This window comes from Cryptotermes secundus, unplaced genomic scaffold (assembly GCF_002891405.2).
Source record: "Cryptotermes secundus unplaced genomic scaffold, Csec_1.0 scaffold1150, whole genome shotgun sequence".
NCBI lineage: Eukaryota > Metazoa > Arthropoda > Insecta > Blattodea > Kalotermitidae > Cryptotermes > Cryptotermes secundus.
The window spans coordinates 83,188-109,358 of NW_019718284.1; the positions used below are offsets into that span (position 1 = coordinate 83,188).

Here is a 26,171-nt window from a genome sequence, read left to right on the forward strand (position 1 = left end):
AGCGAAGTTGAAACAATGCGTTAAATGTTTGACATTACTACGTCAACGCCCACACTAAACACGAACTTCAGTGACTTGAAATGCGCATGACGCTGCAGTAACTGACGTATCGAGCAACATTTAAATTAACTAGCTGAAATACTTTATTTTCAGATAAAGGAGTGCCCTTTGACTTAAATTCATTATATTACTTACTGTAATAAGATGTACACTCTCAATTCTGTTTTCTGATCCTACTACTGCAGTAAGAAATGTTTCCTAGCAGGAGGTACATTTATCACAATGAAATGCGTAATTAATATTCCTCTAATTTAGAGGAAATGTGCAGCGAAAATACGCAACTGGAACGGTAACTAACGGCGATCATAATTGCATTTCCAAGAAACGGCCTTCGTAAAACGTGCTCGAAGAAAAGGAATTTCTCAAGTATGGCTTTACTTTAACTGGACGAATAATAAAACAGTTTGCCTCATTTCTTGTTCGTGACTCTTCTATTGCAATAATATGTATTTTGTAACGGAAAGTGTATTTATCATAATTATATTGAAAATTAATATTATTTCATTTTAGAAGAGAAAAGTACTACACTCCTGTAAATTCAAGGGATAGAAAATATAAATCCGTTGACAGGAAATGGCCTAAATAGACGACCTCACTAGTGTCGATCTGATCGCAGAAGTTGATGAACTTTCATTGTTACGATTCGTTACTAGGTAACGTCTAGTTAGCAACCAAAACAGTTTGTTATCTGATGTGTTACTATGAAATGTGTTTTATTGAAATTGCAGAAACAAACTTCTCGCAAGTTTAGCAGCATTCGTAAGACAAAATAGTGATGAGTAAAGAGCTATTTCTGCGCACAGTTTTATTAACCAGTATACTTTCATGGACCTACATCCATAAAGAAAAGATAATTATGAACAAATGTTTGTCTGAGTGGCCATCGCTGAGACCAACACACGCAAGGCACAAGGAGAGTGACTGACTTGGCCAAACAGAACATGAATCGCGATGAAACGATGTAGACACCAGCAATATATTCCCAACGTGTACCAGACACTCCGCAGCAAGGCTCATACACATATATACACCAGACACTCCGCAACAAGGCTCATATATAGTATATAAACCAAACACTCCGTAAGAAGGCATATGTATACACCAGACACTCCGCAACAAGTCATATGTATATATACGTTAGACACTCCACAACAAGGCTCATATACACCAGACACTCCGTAACAAGCCATATGTATACACCAGATACTCCGCAACAAGGCTCATATACACCAGACACCCCGCAACAAGGCTCATATATACACCAGACACTCCGCAACAAGGCATATATATTGTCACGTGTTTGGTGTATAACGCGACAAATAACTTGACGCCTTACTGGATACAGCGAATTTTATTGCACATTCGCTCTTACAATCACACAGTTTACAGATTCAACTTTACTGGAATTGGCAGTATCACAAATACTGGATTGTAATTAACTGTTGACTACTCACTGCTAGCTAACTCGTAACTGCTGCCTTGAGAACTAACTCGTAACTCGAGAATTGAATAGTCTTCGCTGCTCCTTATTTAGCCTCGTTCCGGACAACACAGGAAACAGCCACGTAATAGGCTCCACTGTTGTCTGGCGCCGTGTTGCTAGCAACGCTGTCGGGAGTTATTTCTTGCTGTGTAGCAACGGCGGCATCCCGTGTTACGTCACCGCGGGGAGAGGCTGGGTGTTGACTAGCTTATTACCGTAGCAACGGCAACTCTCCCAAAGTGTTACGTCACCGCTGGCGGGATGAGGGTCTGTCCTCCATCGCGCAACACCTCACACTATACTCGTATATACACCAAACACTTCGCAGCAAGGCTCATACATACACCAGACACTTCGCAACAGATCTCATATATACACCAGAGACTGCAACAAGGCTCATATATACACCAGACTCTCCGCAACAACTTCATACGCTAAGTAGGAACCGCCTCAAACTACAAATACCCATACTACCTCAACAATTACACTATCCACACATCCCAAGCACAGCGCAGTCGGTATAGCAACTGGTTACGGGCTGGACGACGAGGGGGTCGGAGTTCGAGTCTCAGTAGGGTCAAGAATTTTCTCTTTACGTCATCCACACCGGCTCTGGGGTCCACCCAACCGTCTGTCCAATGGATACCAGAGGCTTCTCCCCGGGGATAAAGCGGCAGGGGCGTGAAGCTGAATACTAACCTGCAGCTACTGCCGATGTCAAGAAAATATGGATCTATACATCCACTCCCCATATATCTTCTTGGCGTAGTGCTTAATTAGTTAAGTACAGGTGCAACCCTACCTTAGCTTTTACACATCCCAAGCAGCAACAGCAAGCAGACTTCTCAGAAGCAGAAGGAAGTACTGAGAGCCATGAACATGACAACCGGCCATACTGGCAAGCAGTCAGCGGAAAGGGCAAGAAAAGAACAGGCTCCACAACCATAACGATGCCAAAAATTGAGAAGAATAAGTCTCAAGAAACAGACATGCACCTCAGATGACGATCACTAATTCCAATTTCGGTCTTGTTTTTGTGGGGTGCCCTCTCTCACGAGAGGACGAGTCTGTCTTGTATAAATACGGCTGAAATGTCTGAGGCTGAAAGCATGAATACATATAGATATGTTGAATGCATGTGGGCCACTCAAAGGCAAAGGTGGGTCCTGGGCACAATGATTTTAGCACCATTCCTCTACATTTTTTAAATGGCTTTATAGTTTACAACCAATACAAAATTTACATGTATATTACGAAGAATGAGAAGGCTGGAAAAGATTAGATACACAACCTAAAAATAAAGATATTCTGGGAAGAACATGGACTGCCCAGAAAACGACATCTCCAAAAATTTGTCATAGGAAAATTTCTATACAGCGCCATTGCCTAGCAACAATAGAGAGATGAATAGAAGGATCCATAGATTCATGTAACACAAGGGAAAAGACGAGTCCAGCAGTTCTTCTGCACTGTATACAAGGAAATGTCTCGTTGCGTGTTCAAATTTAAATTAAAGTAGAGTCTCAGTTAAATTTTCCCGCTGGATCAGCCACAGAAGCACAGATCGCAGTAGTTCGGTGGTCACTCACGGTCGCGGACGTCGCGGAAGCTCTTCGGAGTGCAGGTGAGTTGATTGTATTAATTTTTGTTCGTGTTGGTTAGGAGAAGAAGTTGTGTTTGCGATATTAGAGGTGCCGTCGTTTGGTTTATGGTGGCTTCACTGGAATCACTGTTGGTAAGTTACCTTTGTTCAAATAAATACAGTTTAAATAATATACGTTACATCTTCATATTGATTATCCAATGTGTGTTGTAAGATTTTGAAATGGTATTTGAAGATGCGATATTGTGTATGAGGTTAGGTTGCGTGATCACATGTCAGCAGAATGGGTTTTAATCGTCATAATTGTAGTTTTAGGCCATTACTTGTATGATTCTTGACATTTAACCCCATATCTAGCAATCTTATAACAGAAAGTAATGTGAAGTCCTCGTGGATATCCAACTTAAAAGAGACGATTGTAACATATTGAACAGTGTCGTTATATTCAGTTTGTAGCCATATATTCGCTATTTCAAACCTTACGTACGCACCTTATGTGTATTAATTGGTAGTTCAGAATTATCACTGGTTGGGCAACCAGATTTTTTGTTTATTTATGTTTATCAGTTTGTTTGTTTGTTTTTTTGTTACAGGAGGACCCCTTTTAAGTTGGATACCCATAACAGTGCAACATTTTGATTAACAGCAATTCCGAAGGTTTATTTAGGAAGATGAGTAATGTGGTTGAGGTTGTAGTAACATGTGAGGGTTCTGGACAGCTTTGGAATGCCTGTATGTGGGATCCACGTGTAGGATCTCCTTTGATGACATACAGAGGTGGTGGAGTGGCAGCACCACATTCGTTATGTTTACTGGGAAAGGATTACTTGATAATAAGTGATCATACAAAGCCAGTGCTACATGCATGGCAACTTAACAGCCAACAACCAGTTCTGGCAAAAGGTGTACGATTAGTGTGTCCTGGATGTGTCACTTCAGTGGCTGTTTCTCCTGATGGTTGTTATTGTGTGACTGCAGTTGCTGAGAAGCTGCATGTGTGGCAGATAGCTTCAGGTCGTCATCTTGCAGTGGCTGTACGCCACTTTCAGTCAATAAGTTGTGTTCGTTTTACTGATGATGGTTCACACTTTGTGTCAGGTGGAGAAGACGGACTTGTACTTGTTTGGTCACTAGCTTATTTAGTATCAAATAATGCAGGTGAAATGATTTCAGGTCAAAATGAACCTCGCCATGTGTTCGCAGACCATTCTCTGCCAGTGCGAGACTTATATGTGGGGCCTGGTGGCATGAGGGCACGCCTTATTTCTGTATCAATGGATAGAACTTGCAAATTGTATGATTTGGCTTCGGGAAATCTTCTTTTGTCTGTTGTATATGATTGTCTTTTGTCAGCAGTAACAATGGATACCACTGAGATAGAAGTATTTGTAGGTGGTAGTGACAGTAATATCTACCAGTTTGGATTACATTCCCCACCACGTATGCAAGAATATCATCTCTCAAAAGAAGAGAAATCTAAAAAGTTTGCAGGGCATACCAAGGCAGTGACATGTTTATCTGCATCTGTTGATGGTGTCACATTGCTGTCTGGCTCGTTGGATAGTGAAGTAATGTTGTGGCATATTCCAAGCAGGCAGTGCATGAAGGTTTTACATCATAAGGGTCCTGTCACAAATGCATTCTTCACCCTTGCACCAAAATGCATTTTCTCAGAAGAAATGAAACCTACTCTTGTGTTACGTAGTTTTCAGAAGAGTTCAGATCTAAATGAAGAAGGAACTGTGGCAGTAAGTATCCAGATGACCCAGGATAAGTGGTATGGAGATGATGATTATTATTATTATGATAGTAAATCTGACCACATGGCTGTAACCTCCAGTACTACTGAAGACAGTGGATTAAAGGAACAAATTATTTCACTGAAAAAGATTAATTCTGACCTCTATGGGTTTGCACTAGAGAAGATTCTGCAACCGTTTAGCAGTAACCAAACTGAGGATGTGAAAAGTAACAGATCAAATTCAACCCAACCTGCAGCTTCAAAATCACTAATGAAGGCTCAGAAGTTGAAGAAAAAGAAGTCTAAGAAGTTGACTACCTAATACAGTCCTTGTTTACAGGTTTTGTAGACCTTAAGTACTTGAATATCCTACATGACTGAGGAGTATCCCAGTCTACTGAGTACGGTTTCTTTGCTTGTATCTGGCTACAATTTGAACTCAGGCCACGGTGTAACCTGCTACATGTAATACAGAATTCATTGAATTTTGTTAAAATACATGGGTATTGAAACATTACTTGTTTAAATAAACACATTTATGCTTCTATTTATTTTTGTGTATGTATATACAGTGTGATCATATCAAAGCTTACCATATATCACTGAGCTTCTCATCCATAAGTGTCTGTCCCTGGTTGAACAACTAAGATTCACACTGCTTGTAGGATCAACAAACTGGTGTCCCAGCCAGTTGCAAAGAAAACAGATTACAGCAAATGTTGGAAATGTGCTCTGTTGTAGTTTTCACAAGAATGTTGAAGTTTAGCTCCAGTTTCATCTTTACTGCGTGGGGGAAGAAATGCTGCATACTTACTGAAGATAAATTGGATGTAATTGATTCCAGGCTTAAATATTCTCAAATAGCTCTCACGTTCCTTCCACTGGAGCAGAGGGTTACAACTTTACTCAATTTAAAAATAATGTGCATTGATCTGATCTTATGGGGTTGTATTGTATTGTATTGTATTCTTATGGGGGTCATAGATGCATGCATAAGAACAAGCATGAATGTGAAGGGGGACCCCCCAAAAAAACGGAATTTGTTTCTAGAAGGCGGGTCGTTTGTAGTATAGGTTTCCACCGCTAGGTATTTATTTCCAGCATCTTCCTGATTCAGTATGCCTGCTGGTGTTGTCAGAAAAGTTTGCATTAGTGTTTGGTGAATTTTTCCCAAGTGACATTTTTATAATTGGTCTATTTTTTAATGGCTGATTGACACAAACAATGTGCTGCTGTGAAATTTGTATTCCTTTTTGGGAAAACAGCAGCAGAAACAGTTGTTATGTTACGGACAGCCTACAAGGAAGCCACCATGAGTAAAACACAAACGTGTTGAAATGTCAACTGATGATCAAACTCGAAGTGGACGTCCTTCGACCGCCCGAACTGATGAAATTGTGACAAAAAATTGTCGAATCATTCTGGAAGATTGCCGGCAGACAACTGACGAAGTTTTGAAAAAGTTGGGTTCCCCCTTGTAGATGAATGACTGCATAAGGGGTGGACCACAGTTATCAGGTCCTTGCACTGTGACTTTCAGTGATCTGTTGTGCTTCCCCTTCTAGTTACCTCTTAATTGTACTCTTCGAATGAAATGTAGGACTTTCATATAGGGGCGTCATAGCAGTCATTTGGTTCTGTAAAAAATTGGCCCAGGTGTCTAAGTCTTAAGTAAGCAATGGCCTCATAATCACATAGCATATGTGTGGCTGATTCATCTTCTTATAGGCAACTTTCACAAATAGTGTTATCTGTCAGTCCCAATTGGAAAAAGTGTACTTTTGGGTATCCCTTGTCACCACGGCATGGCACGTTCTCAGGTTGTGAATGGAGGAGATGCCCTCCAGATATGGAGGGAAGCTGCAGATATATTGAATAAGCAGTCACAGACAGCCGACAAAGGGTGGTCCTCCAGCTTTGGCTTGGGCGTGGGGCTAACAACTTGTCACCTTAAAAATAATCTTATTATGGAAATTCTCAAGAAGCCTCGGACCCGGATGGATTCCTTGGATAAACGACCTAAGGTAAAGAAAATGGACATAAGATTCAGTACATGGAATGTTAGAAGTATGTATAGGGCAGATTCACTCAGAGCAGTGGCAGAAGAAATGTTAAGAAGTTAGATTTAGCAGGAGTACAGGAGGTCAGATGGGATGGAGGTGGCATTGCACCAGCAGGCGAATATACGTTCTCTCATGGAAAGGGGCAATGAAAATCATGAATTAAGTACAGATTCTTTCATATATAAGAGAATCGTATCAGCAGTTAAGTGGATAAAGTTCGTTAGTGTTAGGATATCACATGGTGGCATATTTGCTCTATGCAGGAACTGTTGAGTCACAGAGGCCCGGGAGCACATGCACAGTGTGAGAGTTGTGGATTGTATCGATGAATTGTTAAGCAATAACTGTCAACGCTTGGATAGCACAACAGGAAGTGCCAGTGACATCACACACCCTCACCCAGATGTCACTATGCGACGCTCTGTAGACACCCCTCTGCACTATGCTGTGACGACACACAACAGTGGTAGCTATCACGTAACTGATTTCGATGCAGTCTGTTGCTGGCCAATAGCTCAGTAAACACGTTCCATCTATATAGGCTGTTTTCCATGTGGTCAGTGCAGAAGCTAGATAACGAGTGTATTCATCAGTGTTGAAGCAGTTAGGATGAGTCACCCGTGTGGAGGCAGCGTCAAATACTTGCACTGTGACCCTGCGAATTGTAGGAGGTGACAAAAAGTGAAGTCTCAAATCTGAGACAGTAAAATATGGTCATAAGTCCCAAGGGACTTGGACCCGAGAAAAACTGCGCTGGCAAGGGCCAGCAGCATATGCAAAAGTCAGACCTGTCCTCTCATTAGAGGGGGTGCCCCACAAAAACAAGACCATAACTGTCAAACAGTAATAAATATCTGGTCATGAGCCTCAGGTGGGGCTCGACACCAAGACTTACTGACTGACTGACCGTCAGTCGCAATGTGACTTTGACTTTGACTTTGACTTGTTGAAGCAGTTACGAGTAGTTGAGAGTGGTGGGAGCAAGGGAAGTGGAGCAAGGAATACAGAAGGTCATCTGTGAGGATGTCACATGTGATTTAGAAGACTTCATGTGTGTGATGGCGTGTGCAACAGTGGATTATAGGTTTATGTAAATCAGCGATAGCGCTGTAATTTGAGTGTAATTGAGAGAGTGCATGTAACCAAGTTGTTAATAAATCCATTTATCCGGCAGAACTTGTTCTGGCAGGAGGCGGAATATTACGTTCTAAGATCCATAAGCTAATTACTTATATTTGGCATAAGGAAAAATTTCTTGATCAGTGGAAGGAATTTGTTATTTTACCAATTCACAAGATGGGTGATAAAACTGGCTGTAGTAATTATCAGGGGATATCACTGCTATCAACTTCATACAAAATTTTATCCAATATTCTTCTCTAAATGTTAAGCCCATGCATAGATGAAATTATTGGGGATCATCAGTGTGGGTTTCAACATAACAGACCAACTACAGATCAGATCTTTTGCATTCGTCAGATATTGGAGAAAAAATTGGAGTACAATGATACAGTACATCAGCTATTTGTAGACTTCAGGAAAGCCTATGAATCAGTTAAGAGGGAAGTACTGTACAATATTCTGGTAGAGTTTGGGATACCAAACCAGACCAGAATTGTCTAAGACAAGGGGATGCTTTAATGCCACTCCTTTTCAACTTTGCTTCAGAATATGTCATTGGGAAGGTTCATGAAAACCAGGTGGGACTGAAATTAAATGGGGCACATCAGCTGTTGGTCTATGCTGATGATGTGAATCTACACAAAGTTTAATTGATGCAAGTAAGTTGGTCTAGCAGTAAACACAGAGAAAACTAAGTATATGTTGCTGTCTTGTGACCAAATGCAGGGCAAAACCATGATATGAAGATAGAAAACAGATGTTTTGAAAATGTGGCACAGTTCAGATATTTGGGAATGATGATGATAAATCTAAACATGATTGAGGAGGAAATTAAGAGGAGATTGAACTCAGGTAATGCCTGCTACCATTCAGTCCAGATCATTTTGTCTTCTCTTCTGCTGTCCAAAAACAAGAAATTAGAATATACAAAACTATAATTTTGCCTGTGGTTCTGTATGGGTGTGAAACTTGGTCTCTGACATTAAGGGAGGATTATAGACTAAGGGTGTTTGAGAACAGGGTGTTGAGAATATTTGGACCAAAGAGAGGTGAAGTGACAGGAGGTTTGAGAAAACTGCATAATGAGGGGCTTCATAACTTGTACTCTTCTCCAAGTATAATTAGAATGATAAAGTCAAGGAGGATAAGGGGGGCAGGGCATGTAGCACGAATGGCAGAGAATAGAAATGCATATAGGATATTGGTGGGAAAGAGAACAGTAGGAAGACCAAGGCATAGGTAGGTGGACAATATTAAAATGGATCTTAGAGAGATATGATGGGATGGTATGAATTGGATTGATCTGGCTCAGGATAGAGACCAGTGCAGAGTTCTTGTGAACACAGTTGATCAGCCCCTCCCCTCTTAACCCACTTAGAAAGGGGTAGACACCGCTTTCGTCCCTGGTTCATTTACGTTGTTTCCCAATGCCTTTATCCCCGAGATAGTGGGGTGTACAAGCTGTATGCCTTGACTGGCGATAGCTAGGAAAATCTCCAGATAACAAGATTAACCTATGTTTAATATAACAAAATTAAGCAATACAATAAAATAGAAATACAGACTCTACTCGCGACGCCCAAACAGCGACGTCGCGTATTTAGGAGGGGATCTCTCGCCCTCAGTGCCCATAAAAAAGACAAAAAAGAACAAGATGAGCTTGAATTAAGAAAAAACAAAGCTCCAAACAGAATTTCGCTCAGTTACCACATTGACGGTGAGACACTCCGTCATAGTCGCGAGAGATACGAGTACACTTGTTAACAAGTCAGATACAGCTCGGCTTTAAAGTCGGAGCAATACAAAAATGCCAGGCAAAATAAGATAAATGCTCCAAAAACGCTCAAATTAGCTACCACTCGTCCCAAAACCAAAGGAGACGCTACACTTCCTCAGCCAGAAGAAGAAACCCAAACCGAATTTAGACCAAATCCAAACAGAAGTTCGTCACCTCCTTCTCTGACTGCTAGTAACCGAGTGGGGCTCTATCGTGCCCCCCTTCCTGAAACCCCGAACAAGCTAGAAAAAGCTGGAGGGGAAAATGATGGGATCACGTGGTAAGCATGGACGACAACATTCTAGAACACTAGAACTCTTTGGGAAAGGTGAGGGGGGGGGCGCCGCAGGCAGCCCTGATAGTAAACATGGCTCACTCTCTCCCCCTTCACAGTAGAACAATCTGTTCTAGGGCACAGCGAAACGTCCGCGTCTTAATCCCGAACTCATGAATTTTCTCCACCACTATCACACACTGAATACACTGTCAGAACATTGCTCGCCCCACCGTGGTCCGAAATGATAAACCCGGCTGCGGAAATCACAAGTTCACCACATACAGCAGTCCACTACCACCGTCGCCCTCAATACGTCGACCCACTACTCCCGGGCTCCGTACAGCCTCCAGGGAGTTTCCAGCAGTCCGAAGTGATACGCACGGCTGCCGAAATCACGAAGTTCGCTGTCCACCAGGGCATCGGTTGGAGGATCTTTGTACTGTCTGGTAAGACAGTCGGCCACAACGTTTGTTTTCCCATTGACTATGTTCCAAATAGGTCCGGTATTTTTCACAGCCCCAGATCACAGCGAGGCACTCCTCGTGGATGGAGTATTTCCTTTCAGTAGGAGAAAGCATACAGCTACTGTAGGCAATCGGAGCTAATTCTACCCCTTGCCTCTGATTAAAGACTGCCGAAACAGCGACGTCGCTCGCGTCGCAGACGAGTGTAAATTCCTGAGAAAAGTCAGCCTGGCAACGTTCCTCCGTCGTTTGCACCGTGTAGGGCAATCCTAAGTTTTTTATTTCGTCCGTGACGTCCTGTCTCACGAAGGAGACGGATGACCCAGAATCAAACACGGCCGGCAAGCAGAAATCTTGAATACTCGGGAGGACCCACGGGTTACTGTTGCACCCCGCCGGTCGATACGACCCTTTCTGGGACTGGACTGGTCCTGGCGCTCGGGATTTACCCTCTACTCCCGAGCGTGTGCGTTTCCCGACACGCCAACATTACGACTCGCCTGACCCACGGGGCAGTTGCCCCGAAAATGTCCACCCTCGCCACACCCCTAACATCTCGCTCTTCTATCAACCCCAACCGGAGCAGATCCGGTTACTACCATACTGCTGCGAGTGGATCCAGAAGCCCCCCCCCCATGCCGCGAGGTAGCAGCCAGCGATTTACTCTTCAACCGCCACTCCTTCGGCTACGGTCGTCGCGAGGGTGTACAAGTCCTTCACGGACTCCAGCTTGGTTGCGAACTAAAGGTGACCCTTGACCCGAGGGTGCAGATTCTGTAGAATGTGGCGAACCAGCCCGAGACTCCCCCCTTTTAAACCCTAAAATCTCAGCCGCCGCTATCACCGCCATTCTTTTTTAATTCGATTAGCGTGGGGTGGAGTCCAGTTGGTTCCACTCGGCACACCACTGCCATTATATAGCCATTAAATGGTCTGACGAAGATTGAACACGATCCAAAACGTACAAGGATAAGTTCCTTCACCCGAGGGGGGAGAAAGGTGTCGACAGTCTCGGAGCGAACCATCCCCCAATTTCGAGTAGAATTCAGGTGGGCTCCCAAAATTGAAGTTATCCTAGCTGACGTCCTAGCGACCAAGAGAGAAATAAATTCGAAGTCGGTGACCAGGTTTAAATCGTAGACTCCCTTCACGGCCATTAAAGATTTCAGAACATTTTCCGGGTCCTTGTTCACCAGGAAGGGGACTTTTCAGAGCATCTACTACTAATTTAATCTTCGTCTTACTCCCATACGATCTGTCCTGACTCAATGATTCAGTGACCGGGGACTCAGTCTTAGTTACTAAAGTGGACATAGCTTCCGTGCTTGGAGAAGGCAGGAAAGGCTCGATTGCGCTCCGTTCTCCTTCACCCGCTCCCTCAAGTCATCCAACACTCCATCAGCTTTCAGGCCCAATTGACTGTTGCCAACTCCTCCTACTGCGGCTTGGACATAGCGTGGAGCCGGGCAAGTGGCATAGTCTCAGGGGTCTCAGGCATGGACCACAACACAAGTAAATGCCAGTACAGCCAACAGAACCAGGAACACCCCGTTCCAAAACTTCGTACACAACCAGGTTGCACTCTACAACTCTAGTCACAATACACAGCAACAAATGCAAGACGGGTACAGACCAAGGAAACAGGGCATTACACCCTGTTCCACAAAGTAGCGCACAACCTAGCTGCCCACGAAGAAGGCCGGTTTCTCTCCGCCAGAACCCACAAGAACCCTTAAAACAAAATATATATCGAACCACGCTCTGCTACCATTTCAGCAGCCCCTCCCCTCTTAACCCACTTAGAAAGGAGAGGACACCGCTTTCGTCCCTGGTTTCTTTACATTATTTCCCAATGCCTTTATCTCCGAGATAGTGGGGTGTCCAGGCTGTATGCCTTGACTGACGATAGCCAGGAAAATCTCCAGATAACAAGATTAACCTATGTTTAATATAACAAAATAAAGCAATACAATACAATAAAATACAGACTCTACTCCCGACACCCAAACAGCGACGTCGCATATTTAGGGGGGGGATCTCTCTCCCTCAGTGCGCATAAAAAAGACAAAAGAAAAACAAGACGAACGTAAATTAAAAAAAAACAAGCTCCAAACAGAATTTCGCTCAGTTACCACATTGACGGCGAGCCACTCCGTCATAATCGCAAGAGATATGAGCACACTTGTTAACAAGTCAAATACAGCTCGGCTTTAAAGTCGGAGCAATACAAAAAATGCCAGGCAAGATAAGATAAATGCTCCAAAAACGCTCAAATTAGCTACCACTTGTCCCAAAACCAAGGGAGACGTTACACTTCCCCAGCCAGAAGAAGAAACCCAAACCGAATTTAGACCAAATCCGAACAGAAGTTGGTCACCTCCTCTGACTGCTAGTAACCGAGTGGGGCTCTATCGTGCCCTCCTTCCTAAACTAAAACTCCGAACAAGCTAGAAAAAGCTGGAGGGGAAAGGGGAGGATCACGTAAGCATGGACGACAATATTTTAGAACACTAGAACTCTGAGGGAAAGGTGAAGGGGCGCAGGCCGCCGCAGGGAGCCATGATAGTAAACATGGCTCACAGTAATAAACTATAAAATGCTGGGAAGCTCTTGGGTAGCTGCAAAATTGGTGGCTTCTCAAGAAGAGCTCAGCTACATTAGTGGGTGGGTGGGTGTGTCAGTTGGAGAAAACTACCGATTACTCTGAGGTAAGGGTATACAAATTCTGCAGATCTCTAAGCAAATACAATAACACTGGTAGACCTCTTTTCTTTACATTGTGTATTATAATGAAAATGATGATGATGATGGAAGGCAGAGATTGTTGAGGGCACAGCGCCTGTGAAATCAGCTGCCTGATTAATCCTTAACACCAGCAGGGGCAATTCCATCTCAGTGGAGTTATATTAATTGAAGTCAGCTGATGATTGTAAAGGATGAGGACTAACCCAACTTCTGACTTGTATCACAAAGCACGGGTCATATTTTATTAGTTATTTGCATTGTTTTAGCAGACATGATCTGTATTTTGATCCTATTATAAGTTTTGGTTATATTATATATACAGTGTGACGTGGATGGCACAACAGGAAGTGGTGGTCACGTGAACTCTGCGTTCCTTGAGTGACGTCACATACCCCCACTCCTTCCACCAGTACGCAACACTCGGTAAACACTGCNCCGCGGTGATAAAGCAGATGAGCAGCTGTGTTGTTACCACAGGATACTGCAGTTTCTATGCAGCAGGAGACAACTCTCGACAACGTTGATGGCAACACCGGTAAACACGGCGTCACACAACAGGGAAGCCCGTGCAACGACTGTTGCTAGGCAATCAGTTAACACGGCGTCAGGCAACAGTGGTACCTATCACGTAACTGTTTTCTGTGTTGTCCGTGCCGAGGCTAAATAAAGAGCAGCAAGCACTATTCAGTAGTGAGTGAGTAGTGAGGATTAAGCCAGTAATGAGTGAGTGAGTTGCTAGAGAGAGAGTAACCAGCCAGTTGCAGTCTTGCACTCTTCAGAGTGAATGGAAATGAGAAGTAATTGTGATACTGCCAGTGGCAGTAATATTGAGATTGTAAAGTTTGTGATTGTAAGAGCGAGTGTTCAATAAATTCACTAGATCCAATAAGGCGTGAAGTTACTTGTCGCATGACATACACCCAACACGTGACAGTATTTACAATCTACTCTCGAGAATATGGAGTAATAAGTAAATTCGTTCTAAGTAGGTGCCTTGAGTGTGAACCAGTTTGGTTTCCATGCCCCTCACTACACAGTGCTTACAGACCATGTCACCTTAAATTTCACCAACATTGTACGGCTACTGTATTCTTGGATATTTAAGAAACCTTGATACAACATGGCACTTTGGCTTGCTATATGAATTATCGTAATTAAAATTTTTGGTTCATCTAATCAAGCTTAATAGCTCTTTTTTTTTTCTCTCTCTCAGAGAAAATTTAGAGTTTAGGTTGAAGGTGAAATATCTACGCCAAGGGATGTACAAGCAGGGGTGCCACAAGTTTCTGTCCTTTCCCCTTATTCTCTAAAATATGTATAAATGATATGCCCCAACCACCTGGTCTCTTTGCTGATGACACCTGTATATATATATATGCTATGTTCTCATAAAGCTGCAGTGAGGTCTCACTGATACTGAGATGTGGTATGAGCACTGGAACATAAAACTCATTGAAGATAAGACTGAGCCCATCTGCTACTACCCCGTTAGTTTGACAGTTGACAGGAGTTCTGTATGGGACTTGAGCACGGAAGCAGAATAAAAGTCGTAAACATCCGTTACCAAGCAATGCCTATTGAAGATTGTAACAAACTGAGAAGACATAGTGTCACACAGTGATTTGTGATGTGTAGGAGTGGGTTGCATAAGTGTGCGATAAATCCAGTCATCAGTCCAAAATCCGACTATAGCCATGTGACATTATAAATGTAAATTTTATGAATAACTATATCATAAGATGGTAAGGTAAAGCATCCCCATAACAGACCCTGGAAGCCCATAGGGTTGTGAGACGTCAAGGCTCCAGGCCTCCATGGCCTCTTTGCAGGAATAGCTTTTACTTTTCAAAATAGTGTTACAGTAATATAATCACAAAGAATAAGGTTGATGGGGCATGTAGCACTCGTGAGAGAGATGAGAAATGCACACACAATTTTAGCATACATGAAGAAAGTAGACCACTTAAGACCTAGGGGTGATTTTTCTTCTTAAGTGGGATACAAGAATAAGGCAAACATTCAATTTTTCTTTGTACCATCTGAAAGATTTCACTGTACCATGGTTCATAAACCTCTGGTCTGCAAAGTTGAAAATGTTTTCAACAGTTTTTTCTTTAAATGTGGTATATGTTTATATCATGTTCTTACAGGTAGAACATTAATGTGAGGAAACTAAAGGAAACATGGCAAAAGTCCAGAGTTCAAGGGCTAAGATCTATCAGAAGAAATCCTCATTAGCTGATGAACCAACAGAACGTGTTGAATCAGAAGGAGAACGACTCATAAAGCACCTTGTGCGGAAGCAGATAGATACCCATATTAGTCTGTCAGAGTAAGTATCTTCACATCATAGCTACACTTTGCACAGTCTAGGTTTATCTGAGGTATACAAGGAGTAACTGAAACTTTGGCCATGAGTTCCACATACCAAAACAAGAGAAATGCCCATATTAGTATGTGTCTGGAAACATTTAATTTGCAAGTTATAACTAAAAGTGTACGTTTATAATAAGTGCTCAAAATATCCTCCATGGTATTCAATGCATAACCAACACATTTCATCATGGACCACCCCATCCATCGAAAGATGCAAGATTAGTTTCGGATAGTCTGACAGGCATCCACAATGTGATGGTGAAGTGCTTCTCTGTTGTCAACATGAGCTGCATGCACAAGGGCTTTTAGGTGTTCCCACAGATAAAAATCCAGAGGATTCAAATGTGGCAAGCATGAAGGCCATGCGATGGGTTTTCCTATACCTATCCATTGATTGTAATAGTTGTTATTGATAACGTCTCACACAGTCATGCATGTACTACATTTGTACTCTAAGTGTATGAGATTACATTTATGTCTGTGGCTCTGTATATGTATTCCTGCCTATTAACTTTTGAACACCTGAACCAATCTTTATGAACCTACCAACATTACATCCTCTTAAATTTCTGAAGCTAAACCTTAATAATGTTTAAACACCTTCACCAATTGTCATGAAACTTGGTCTGTATAACATACTACATGAATCCGTCTCAACTTCATACTCCATAAGTCCTTTCCATCAGTAATACCATCATTGATTGTTGTGGTAATAACCAAAATGTTATACCTGAGCTGATTATCATGGGACATTGTACGTATATCATGCCACCTGAACCCATTTCAATGGCCTACTTATAAATTCCTTCCATCATAATGCCAACATTATAGCCTTTCAAATTTCTGAGACAAAACCTTGATATTGCTTCAATGCCTGTACTGATCCTCATAAAACTTGGTAAGAATGTTATGCCACATGAAAGCATCACAGTGCCATATATCATGAATTACTTGTACCAAACCCCACCACCATTGGTCGGAGAAATGTAACTTTGACTTTGAGCTTATCATTTCCCGTGTGGAGGCAAGGTCCAGTACCTCCACCATAGCCCTGTGAGTCATATGAGGCAACGAAAAGGGAAGTCTCGAATCTGAGACAGTAAGATACGGTCATGAGTCCCACAGGATTCGGACCTGTGAATGACTGTGCTGGTGAGGACCAGCAGCAAATGTAAACGACAGACCCATCCTCTCGTCAGAGATAATGCCCCACATCAACAAACCCGCAACTATCTTACAGTAATTAAAATCTGGTCTTAAGCCCCAGATGGGTGCTTTATTCCAAGACAGACTGACTGACTGACTGACTGATTGTCGGTCATAATATAAGATTTAGAATCAGATTCAGTTTAGTCATCCTCCCATCTGGAGGCAGGATCGAGTACCTCCACCATAGTCCTGCGAGTCATAGGAGACCATGGAAAAGGAACCCAGTTCTTGGGGCTATAACTGGGCCACCCTGTTCCTGGGGCATCAAAATACGGTGACCTGGCCCTCCAGGTTGGGGGAGTCTCGAATTTGAGACAATAAAATGTTGTCATGAGACCTGCGGGAGTCGCCCTGAGAATGACTGTGCTGACGAGGACCAGCAGCAGTTGTAAACCTCAGACCCATCCTCTTGTCAGAGAGGATATTACATAAGGACTAATAAAGCAAGTATTCAGTTGAAAAGAAATTTTCTGGCCATGGTCTAAAGGGTCTTGTTGCCAAGACTACCTGATTGAAGGTAAACCGCTAGTCATAAAGTAACTCTGACTCTGATTCTGACTCTGACTGAACTTAGTATTTCTTTAATCTTGACGAAAGGCCAAACATATTCATAAGGGACAAACCCATCTTCTCGCCATAGAGGATATCACTTAAGGACTATTACTGTAAGGTTTCATTTGGAAAAATCTCTGGCCATCGTTCTCAAGGGGCTTGTCATCAAGACAAACTAATTTGCTGTAAACCGCCAGTCATAAAGTAACTTTAACTTTGAGCTTAATCAATTGTGGAATATTCGCCAGCCAGAAAGTACTTTAACGGAGGACATTGTTACGATCTGTTACCAAAAAACTGCTAGTGAAGAAAGAAGATTTTATGTATGTTGCAGTTACAGTGTTGTTTAGAGTGTGTAAGCCAGTGAGGCTATTATAGTTCCTTGTAGATATGCATTGTGTGTATAAGTGTTCAGTAAATCCAATCACCCATCCAAAGCCTGTCGTTAACCACTCATCACATGGCAATATATTAAAATACCTCAGACAATAGGCATCCATGATGGTTGTAATAGCCTCTTGTCAAGAAAAAAGTGTTTCAAAAATAAAATTTAAAATCCATGTACAGATGAGGTTCATCATGTTCATCTGCCTGTCACTTTATCTGTTCATCTGTTCAATATATGGTGAAACATATATGACATCTGTTCTAGAGAGTGTAGAAGTTTCATTAATATTGTCATGATTTTAGGGATGTGTGACTATAGACGTGGTATGGATTGGATAGTTGGATTTATTGACCACTTTACACTCATTTCATAACTAAAAGTAATTATAACATTGTTGATTTCCATACAAAAATCACCAGGACATGCTAAATCTTATCAGTCTTCACTAGGAACATCCTGGCAAAAGATTTATAACAGTCTTACTGTAACTACAGCACACAGAAAGTCTTCAAATCATACACTAAGTCTTCTCTTCACAGGCTGACTTTCAAGTCTCACCTGAACTCGTTGCCATTTCTTCTCAATTGTCTCGACTGCCAACTCAAGAGACTCCCTCAATTCTATTTCTTAGCTGGCCCGGGAACCTCGTTATATAGCCTAGGAGCAGATTCAACAGAAGCACTGTTTCCATCATTATAGCTTAACAATACCTCGATTATTACTTGCTGGCTCCGGCTTTCAGGCATCATGTCACAATATTAAGTAATTATAAGGACCAGAGCCTGGTACATTTTTGGGTGTATCTCAGTAAAGTGTTCAGCTGAGACATAAATATTATAATGTGAAGATATTAATAAATTATATAATATATATAAATTACAAATTATATACATTTTATAATAGGCCTGTATATCTTTTATTATATATATGAAGCTGATTGTGGAGGTAACAAAATCTATCAAACACTTGCCATCAAAAATGCTGTTCAAGCATCAGTCATCATTTTTCCATCTGACAGATGTTCACTTCATTTAAAATACATAGCATCCTATTTCTACCTAAACAACAGAGAGGCAATTTGAAGAAATAAAACAAATTTTTAATATACTCAACACTGAAGGGCATATTTGCCCATTCTTATTCTCCAATTGCAGAATATATATTTTATTGTCTGAGAAAATGTGTCACTATGAATTATTTCTCCAACTTCATCCTATTTTCTTCCATTATTGACATGTTTATTTATCAAAGAACTGTCACAAACTCCAGCACAGGTTCATTCATCAAATTTCATTTATTTACTCGTTAACCTTTCTTATTTTTCTTGCTGTGTGTTTATAGCATGTAATTAGAGCCCTTGCCAATTTCAGTGCCAGCAGTCTGAGGTGTGCATGATTTTATGATTCCTGGGATCACAGATTTCAGTCCTGCTCAAGGAATAAATGTCTTTATGTATTGTCATGTGGCTGACTCATTCCAGAAGTGCTGCCTGTATGAAGTACAGTTGGTATGACTGTGTGCTTAGAGGACAACAGGACTCAAAGGAATAACAAAGAAAAATTCATAGTCTTTATTCATTGCACATTGTAGATATTTGTGGCCTAATGGTCAATTATGGTGGACCTCTATATTAATTTAGAAACATTCTCATCTAATTCCAGTCAACTGAAGCAGAATAAGCAATTTCACAAATCAGCAGAATATGTTCCATTGACCAAATACACCTCAGGACAGATTTCCCTACAAGAATTCGAAAATTGTACAAAACGAGCCAACCGTATTGAAAATCTTAAGTCATTTGGTCTCACTGAAGATGAAGTGGAAATGATACTTGATTATGGAAAGGGGAAAGAATTTTTTTCTGAGAAATACAAGAGGCTGGAGAGTTCTGTTTTGAATTCTCGACTTGAACAGATCTTCTCAAAAATTAAGTCTGGTGAAGAAGAACAGAAGCAGGATAATTACAAACAAAGGTCAGTGAAATGTGTAATATTTGTTATGAAAATGATTTATAATGATTACAACTGGCTTAGTAAGGTGCCTATTTCTTCTTTTACCTTGCTGTCTATCGTGGTGATCTAGACTGTTATTTCTAAGGAAAGGCTGGCTTATGGAGTGTCATGTCGACATGCCCTCCCACCAGTAACTTTTAAACTCATTGAATATTTAATTAATTTGCTGTTTGAATCATGCCAATGAAGGGTATGCCATATTCACTCATTTTAATTTCCAACAACGATACCAACATGAAAATTTCAAAAATGGGTAAAAAAACTGGTGGCTACCTGTCTTGTAGACTCCTGAAAGTTTGTGGTATAGAAAACGCATCATTTCTTAGGGCAGCCGCACACCAACTGCGTGATGACAACCATCAAGACACGAGACAAAAGACGCAGTCTTGCTTCATTCATGATTCATCAGCATCATGACTCAGACCAGTGTGCGGCAGTTTTCATAATCTCATTTGTTTCAACTGTGCTCCTTTCTTTGCATCCTGTCGCAAACATCATGTCTTGACTGTTACATGCCTTGATGCATGCCATTGTGTGGCCTACCTTTGTAGCACATGTAATGACAGCTCCGTGATAATGAAAAATGTATATTCACTTTTCTATTTGATTGCAGTAACTAATACACTGTTAGAGATGTTAACATGTATTTATTCTTGGTTTGCCTCATGATGCTCTCAGTAGCTCGGATCACATAACATTGAATGTTTGAATGATCAGTGAGTCACTGATTGTAAATAAGATACCTATTCTGGAGGGTGGTCTACTCTCATGACCCAAGATATTGGTGGGTTGACTGAATTATATTGGCCAAGCGGTAGCATAATTCAATGAAGATGATTGTCAATTGCCCTACTTGGGTATGTATTCAAACCACATAGAGTGAATGCTCACTACAGAATATAGAGTATTTATTGAACTGTCTAGCATATTTAGTATAAGGCTAGCCGACTTAAGTCTGGCCAGCAGCCACTGAGCAACAACCAGAGAAAATGCATCAGTCAACTCAAGTCATCTTGTTCTTATACACTTCTTATTTAATGTTACAGTTCAAAGCCCTGAGACCATGAATCCCTATATAATAAGTTACACCAAATTTAGAGAAAGGAAAGTGATTAGTTAGTTCCAGATACAGGACCCAACTGGTTTATGAAAATGGCAGGGGTAGATATTATATTTTTAAATGGAGACATTTTAACATCTTGACATGCTATATAATTTAGTAAAAGACATGACCCAAGACGTCAGAATCAGACATTATGAGACTACAGGGTTGGGACAAGCCTTTGTGACACTACAAGAGGTTGCAATGGAAGCCACCATAATTTGATGTCAGACTCATGTCTAGTGTCCAGTTATTCCATTTAGTTGGCCAGTTCAAAGTGACAGGATGTCAATGCCAGGGACAAGCTATAATTAAACTGAAAAGACATCCAGATTATGGATAATGATAATGGTTAATTACCATCAAGTAGTGCTTATAAATTCACTTGGTGTAAGTGTTAAAAGATTAACAATTGATTGTAGTAGATGGTAATTCTGCCATTTCAGAGAAAGAAACACGACAGCACTGGAAGTGGATGTTTGTGTGTATAACCATGTAATATTGTACTTGTAGGATGAAGGGATTCACGGCAAATACGTTTGTTACCTAACTGACTTATTAAGTTAACTATCAGCCTGATACCCACATGGGTAAAATTTATAACAGGAGGTCCTGGCTTCAAATTTTGATACAGGGGCCACTGATTGACTGTCTGTATGGTTTTCCACAGTCCTTCCAAGTAAAGTTTGGGAAAGAGTCTCAAATTAGGTCATGACCATTTCCACAGTATTTACAAATCATTGAGATATGATCAACATCTGATTTATCCTCCAAAATCATGAGAACACCATGCAATCTATATGCTTTCAACCCAGTTCCTTCAACAGAATAAGTACTACACCTAGGGAAAAAACATCTTCTGCACCAAACTTCAGGTTCACCAAAAACCACACTTGATCACCGCCACATCATAACTAAATACATTTTCATTGATCACTTCCCCCCCCCCNTAAACACATCCACTTATCAGTGTATGTCTATTTTTAATTTCTTGAATTTTAAAGTGTATATGTTATTATGACCTGCATAATGAGGAGCTTCATAACTTTTACTCTTCTCCAAGTATAATTAGAATGATCAAGTCAAGGAGGATGAGGTGGGCAGGTCATGTAGCACGAATGGGAGAGACAAGGCATGCATATAGGATACTAATGGGAAAACCAGAAGGAAAGAGACACTGGGAAGACCAAGGTGTAGGTGGGGTGGACAATATTAAAATGTATCTTAGAGAGATATGATTGGATTGATCTGGCGCAGGATAGGGACCATTGAAGGGCTGTTGTGAACACTGTAATGAACCTTCGGGTTCCATAAAATGCTGGAAAATTCTTGAGTAGCTGCAGAATTGGCGGCTCCTCCAGAAGGGCTCAGCTCCATGAGTAAGTAAGTAAGTAAGTAAGATGGTCATCCTAATGGCTTAATTAATAATTGCATTTTATAACAGATTTACCTGTTGTGAATCCTTTAATCTCAAAAGATTATGTAGTTTCACACAGACCACAATTTCCATTATCACCATATTCCTGTCTAGAAAGGGGCCAAACTAACAACCACTACAGTTCAGGTTCTGCCAACTCGGAATCTTTTGCACTCCCAAATATGAAGCAGGAGCACTACCTATTGCTCAAACATGATATTCAATGAGAATAATGTGAAATTGGGAATCAAGAAAGAAAAAATGTGCTTGCTGATTCTTTATGTTAGAAATTGCACACACAATAATGAAGCAAAATTATATTTCTTATCTGAAAGATGTTTATTTAGGTGGCAGCTATAGTAGTAGACATCTTAATGTTAACAAAATGCACAAAATAATTTAAAGAAAGTGTGTGTATTGAAGTTCTTCCCAGAACTTTTTGTTTATTAAACTTTCATATATTACCTTCATTTATTCTGCATAATACTTTTTTTTCAATTCATCTTCTACAATTCACCCATTGAGAATTCGTTTTATTGGTTTCAGTGGCTCAAGCATAAGCCGACATGAGCAGGAACTTGGTCTGTCAGTAAAACCAAATAGTGAACACACTAGACTCCTACAGTTTGCTTTATCATGTCAACCATCTGGAAGCAACAAAGACATAAGACCACTGGATCACCCTATCAACAACCTCAAAGATATTGAACAACAGCTGTTTGGTCACCTTGCCAAGAAGAATCGACAAAAACGAAAGTCAAAGGAACATCAAAGTGCTTCAGCCTCAAAATGTACATCTAAGCAATCCACATCCACAAAGCTGTTATCATATGGTGAAAGACGTTTGTGGGATTTAAAGGACATGCCTAGTACAAAACGACCTTCCAAAGCAACAACCAAACCATCTCAAGTATACTCTTGTAAACCTGAAACTTTGTACACCATCAAAGAGAAAAAAATTGTGCCAGTTAGTCATGTTTCTCCACTTCCAGTCTCTATCAGAAGTGCCTCCCATAGTAGCAGTGGCTGTAATGGACAGCCATTTGTTGTCTCAGACATGGAAGATTCTGAAATTGAGACGCTTTGTAGAGAAGATATTCAGAGGAACAAATTGAGTATTGAAGATATTAAATTGCTTCCCAAATTTCAGAATTATGATAAAGGATCTGCATCTGAGGTAATGTTTCAGAATTGTTGTGTGTATATAAACTGGGATAGAAATGGGGTAGAAATGAAACTCCTTCTTGAAGAAGTATGTATTTTTTATACTTTGTTTATTTAATTTATTTATTTGCTTACTAGTTGAGGGAGCCAGGATAGCATAGTCGGTATAACGATTGGCTATGGGCTGGAAGGCCAAGGAGTCAGAGTTCGAGTCCCAGTAGGATCAAGAATTTTCTGTTCTCCACGTTGTCCAGACTAGCTCTGGGGCCCACCCAGCCTGCTATCAGTGGGTACCGGGGGTAATGCGGTTGGGGCGTGAAGCTGACCACTCACCTCCAACTAGTGCTGAGGTCAAGAAAATATGGAGCAATACATCCATTCCCCTATACACCTTTATGGCGTAGTGCTTAATTAGTTAAACACAAGGACAACTTTACCTTTTACTTACTAGCTTAGTTATTTGCTGACTGAGCAGCATTATACATGGCATATCAGCTGGATTTGACCCTAGCATGTTGTTTCTCCAATCTCTCGAGGACAATGAGAACTCTATAGAGCTGAGTTGTCCTTGAGAAGATGCCAGTTGCGCAGCTGATCAAGAATGTACCCATATTTTATGGAACCTGAAGGTTCCTTACTGTGTTCACAAGAGCCCTCCACTGGTCCCTATCCTGAGCCAGTTCAATCCAGTCCATATAACCTCATCCTATCTCTTTGAGATTCACCTTAGTATGGTCCTCCCACCTGTGTTTGTCATCCTAGTGGTCCGTTTCCTACTAGCCTTTCCATCAAAATCCTATATGCATTTCTCATCTCACTGTGCTTGCTATGTACTCTCACCATCTCATCTTCCTTGACTTGATTATTCTAATTGTACTTGGTGAAGACTGTTATGAAGCTCCTCATTATGCAGTTTTCTCCACCTCATATCACTTCATCTCCCTTCGGTCCAAATATTCTCTTCAGCATCCTTCTCAAACACCCTCAGCCTATGTTTCTTCCTTAATATCAGAGACAAAATTTCACACCCATACAAAACCACAGCCAAATTAATAGTTCTACGTATTCTAATTTTTTATTTTTTTTGACAGAAGACAAGACAAAATATCCTGGACTGAATGGTAACCAGCATTATTTGAGTTCAGGCTTTTCTTAATTTCTTCCCAAATCAAATGTTGATTGATGGGTTGCTATCATTCTCAAACATTTGAACTGTGCCACATTTTCAGGGAATCTATTATCTATCTGTGTGTCATGATTTTGCCCTGTATTCTGACAAATGCCAGTATTATCAAAAAGGCAACTCATCAACTTTATTTCATTACTTTCCCCGTTGAACATAACTGTTCTCTCATTGGCTGTTATGGTAAGCTATTGATCTAGTTGCCTGACAATCTGATCACGTGACAGCAGAGTTATACTGACAACTCTGACTGCACTAACTTTATCGTCATTGAACTCAGTCTTTCAAAACCATTAACACCAAAGCCCATAAGTGGGTACAGTTTAGCAACAGTTCCATCTACTTCCTGACCTCACAGTGTCATCCTGCCATTTCTTTCATGGTCTTCCAAATTGCCGGATTTGAAGACATTTTCCCAACCAATATTTTTAAGGATTTTTGCCTTCAGAATTTCTTATATCCGCAGCCAATTTCAGCCTCCTAGATTTCACTGTTAAACTAATATCCAATAACTTGTATAAATTGTGTAATATCCTAAGATTTTTTTTATTGCTAGTGGGATGGGACTAAGTCCCTTGTACTGTGGCCACTTCTGGCCTATTGTACCAGCCCCAGATGATAGGTGAGGGTGATTGTGGAGCAACTGGTGGAATGAAGATTGGCAGGGGAAACCGAAGTACTCAGAGAAAACCTGCTCTAGCACCACTTTGCCCACCACAAATCCCACTTGACCAGACCCGGGATCGAACCCGGGCCGCTGCGGTGGGAAGCCAGCGATTAACTGCTTGAGCTGTGGTGCGGCCAATATCCTAAGATACTCGTATCATTCATCTTAGGTTCAAATATTTTCCCGGGCAGTGTATTCTCAGTGCCTCCCAGGAGTTATTTCTTAAACATTAATGCATCGGCCCAAATATTTACACTTTTAACAATTAACCATGTATCATATTTTTATTCTCTTTTATATCTGTGTACTGTGTTCCTGGTACTCATTTCTGTTAGAGGCTGAGTCGACCCCAGGGCCATAGTGTGGCCGGAAGGATTAGGTCAGTTGAAGAAAAATCCAGTGACTTCATCGGGACTTGAACCCGTGACCTCCCAGCTTGTAGCATAGTACCTCAACCAGCTACTCCATTTGTGTATGGAGAATAATTTGGTCCTTGTTGTTTCATGAAACTGTAATTTCTTAGTATTGTGACGCGTTATCTTACATCCATCGCCGCGACATCCGCTACAATCGGAATGGACACTCCATGGCAACGAATACGTGGAAATTGGGGAGTTAGTGCAGCGACAAATTATAGCAATGAATTGTTGATTAACAACAGATGAGATGAAACCCATTACTGGTGTATCTATAAGGAGCGTTCCCGAAGCAATGGATTACCGAACATGTGAGATCAAACCTTGGCAAGGGGTGTCCTCTGTTGAGT

General features: G+C 41.2%; 1 protein-coding gene across 6 annotated transcripts in view; it reads left to right on the forward strand.

The window, feature by feature from the left end:
• Positions 1 to 26,171, forward strand: part of LOC111875636 (WD repeat-containing protein 18) — a 62,905-nt gene that overhangs the window by 32,122 nt on the left and 4,612 nt on the right. The window contains exons 1-4 of one of the 6 annotated variants that reach the window (XM_023872067.2): positions 2,982 to 3,167; positions 15,486 to 15,667; positions 19,522 to 19,833; positions 22,938 to 23,568. In XM_023872067.2, coding sequence (XP_023727835.1) covers positions 15,519 to 15,667; positions 19,522 to 19,833; positions 22,938 to 23,568 — 1,092 coding nt within the window. In that variant the 5' untranslated portion in view covers positions 2,982 to 3,167; positions 15,486 to 15,518. The other 5 variants (XM_023872048.2, XM_023872076.2, XM_023872058.2 and 2 more) reach the window with 5 other exon arrangements.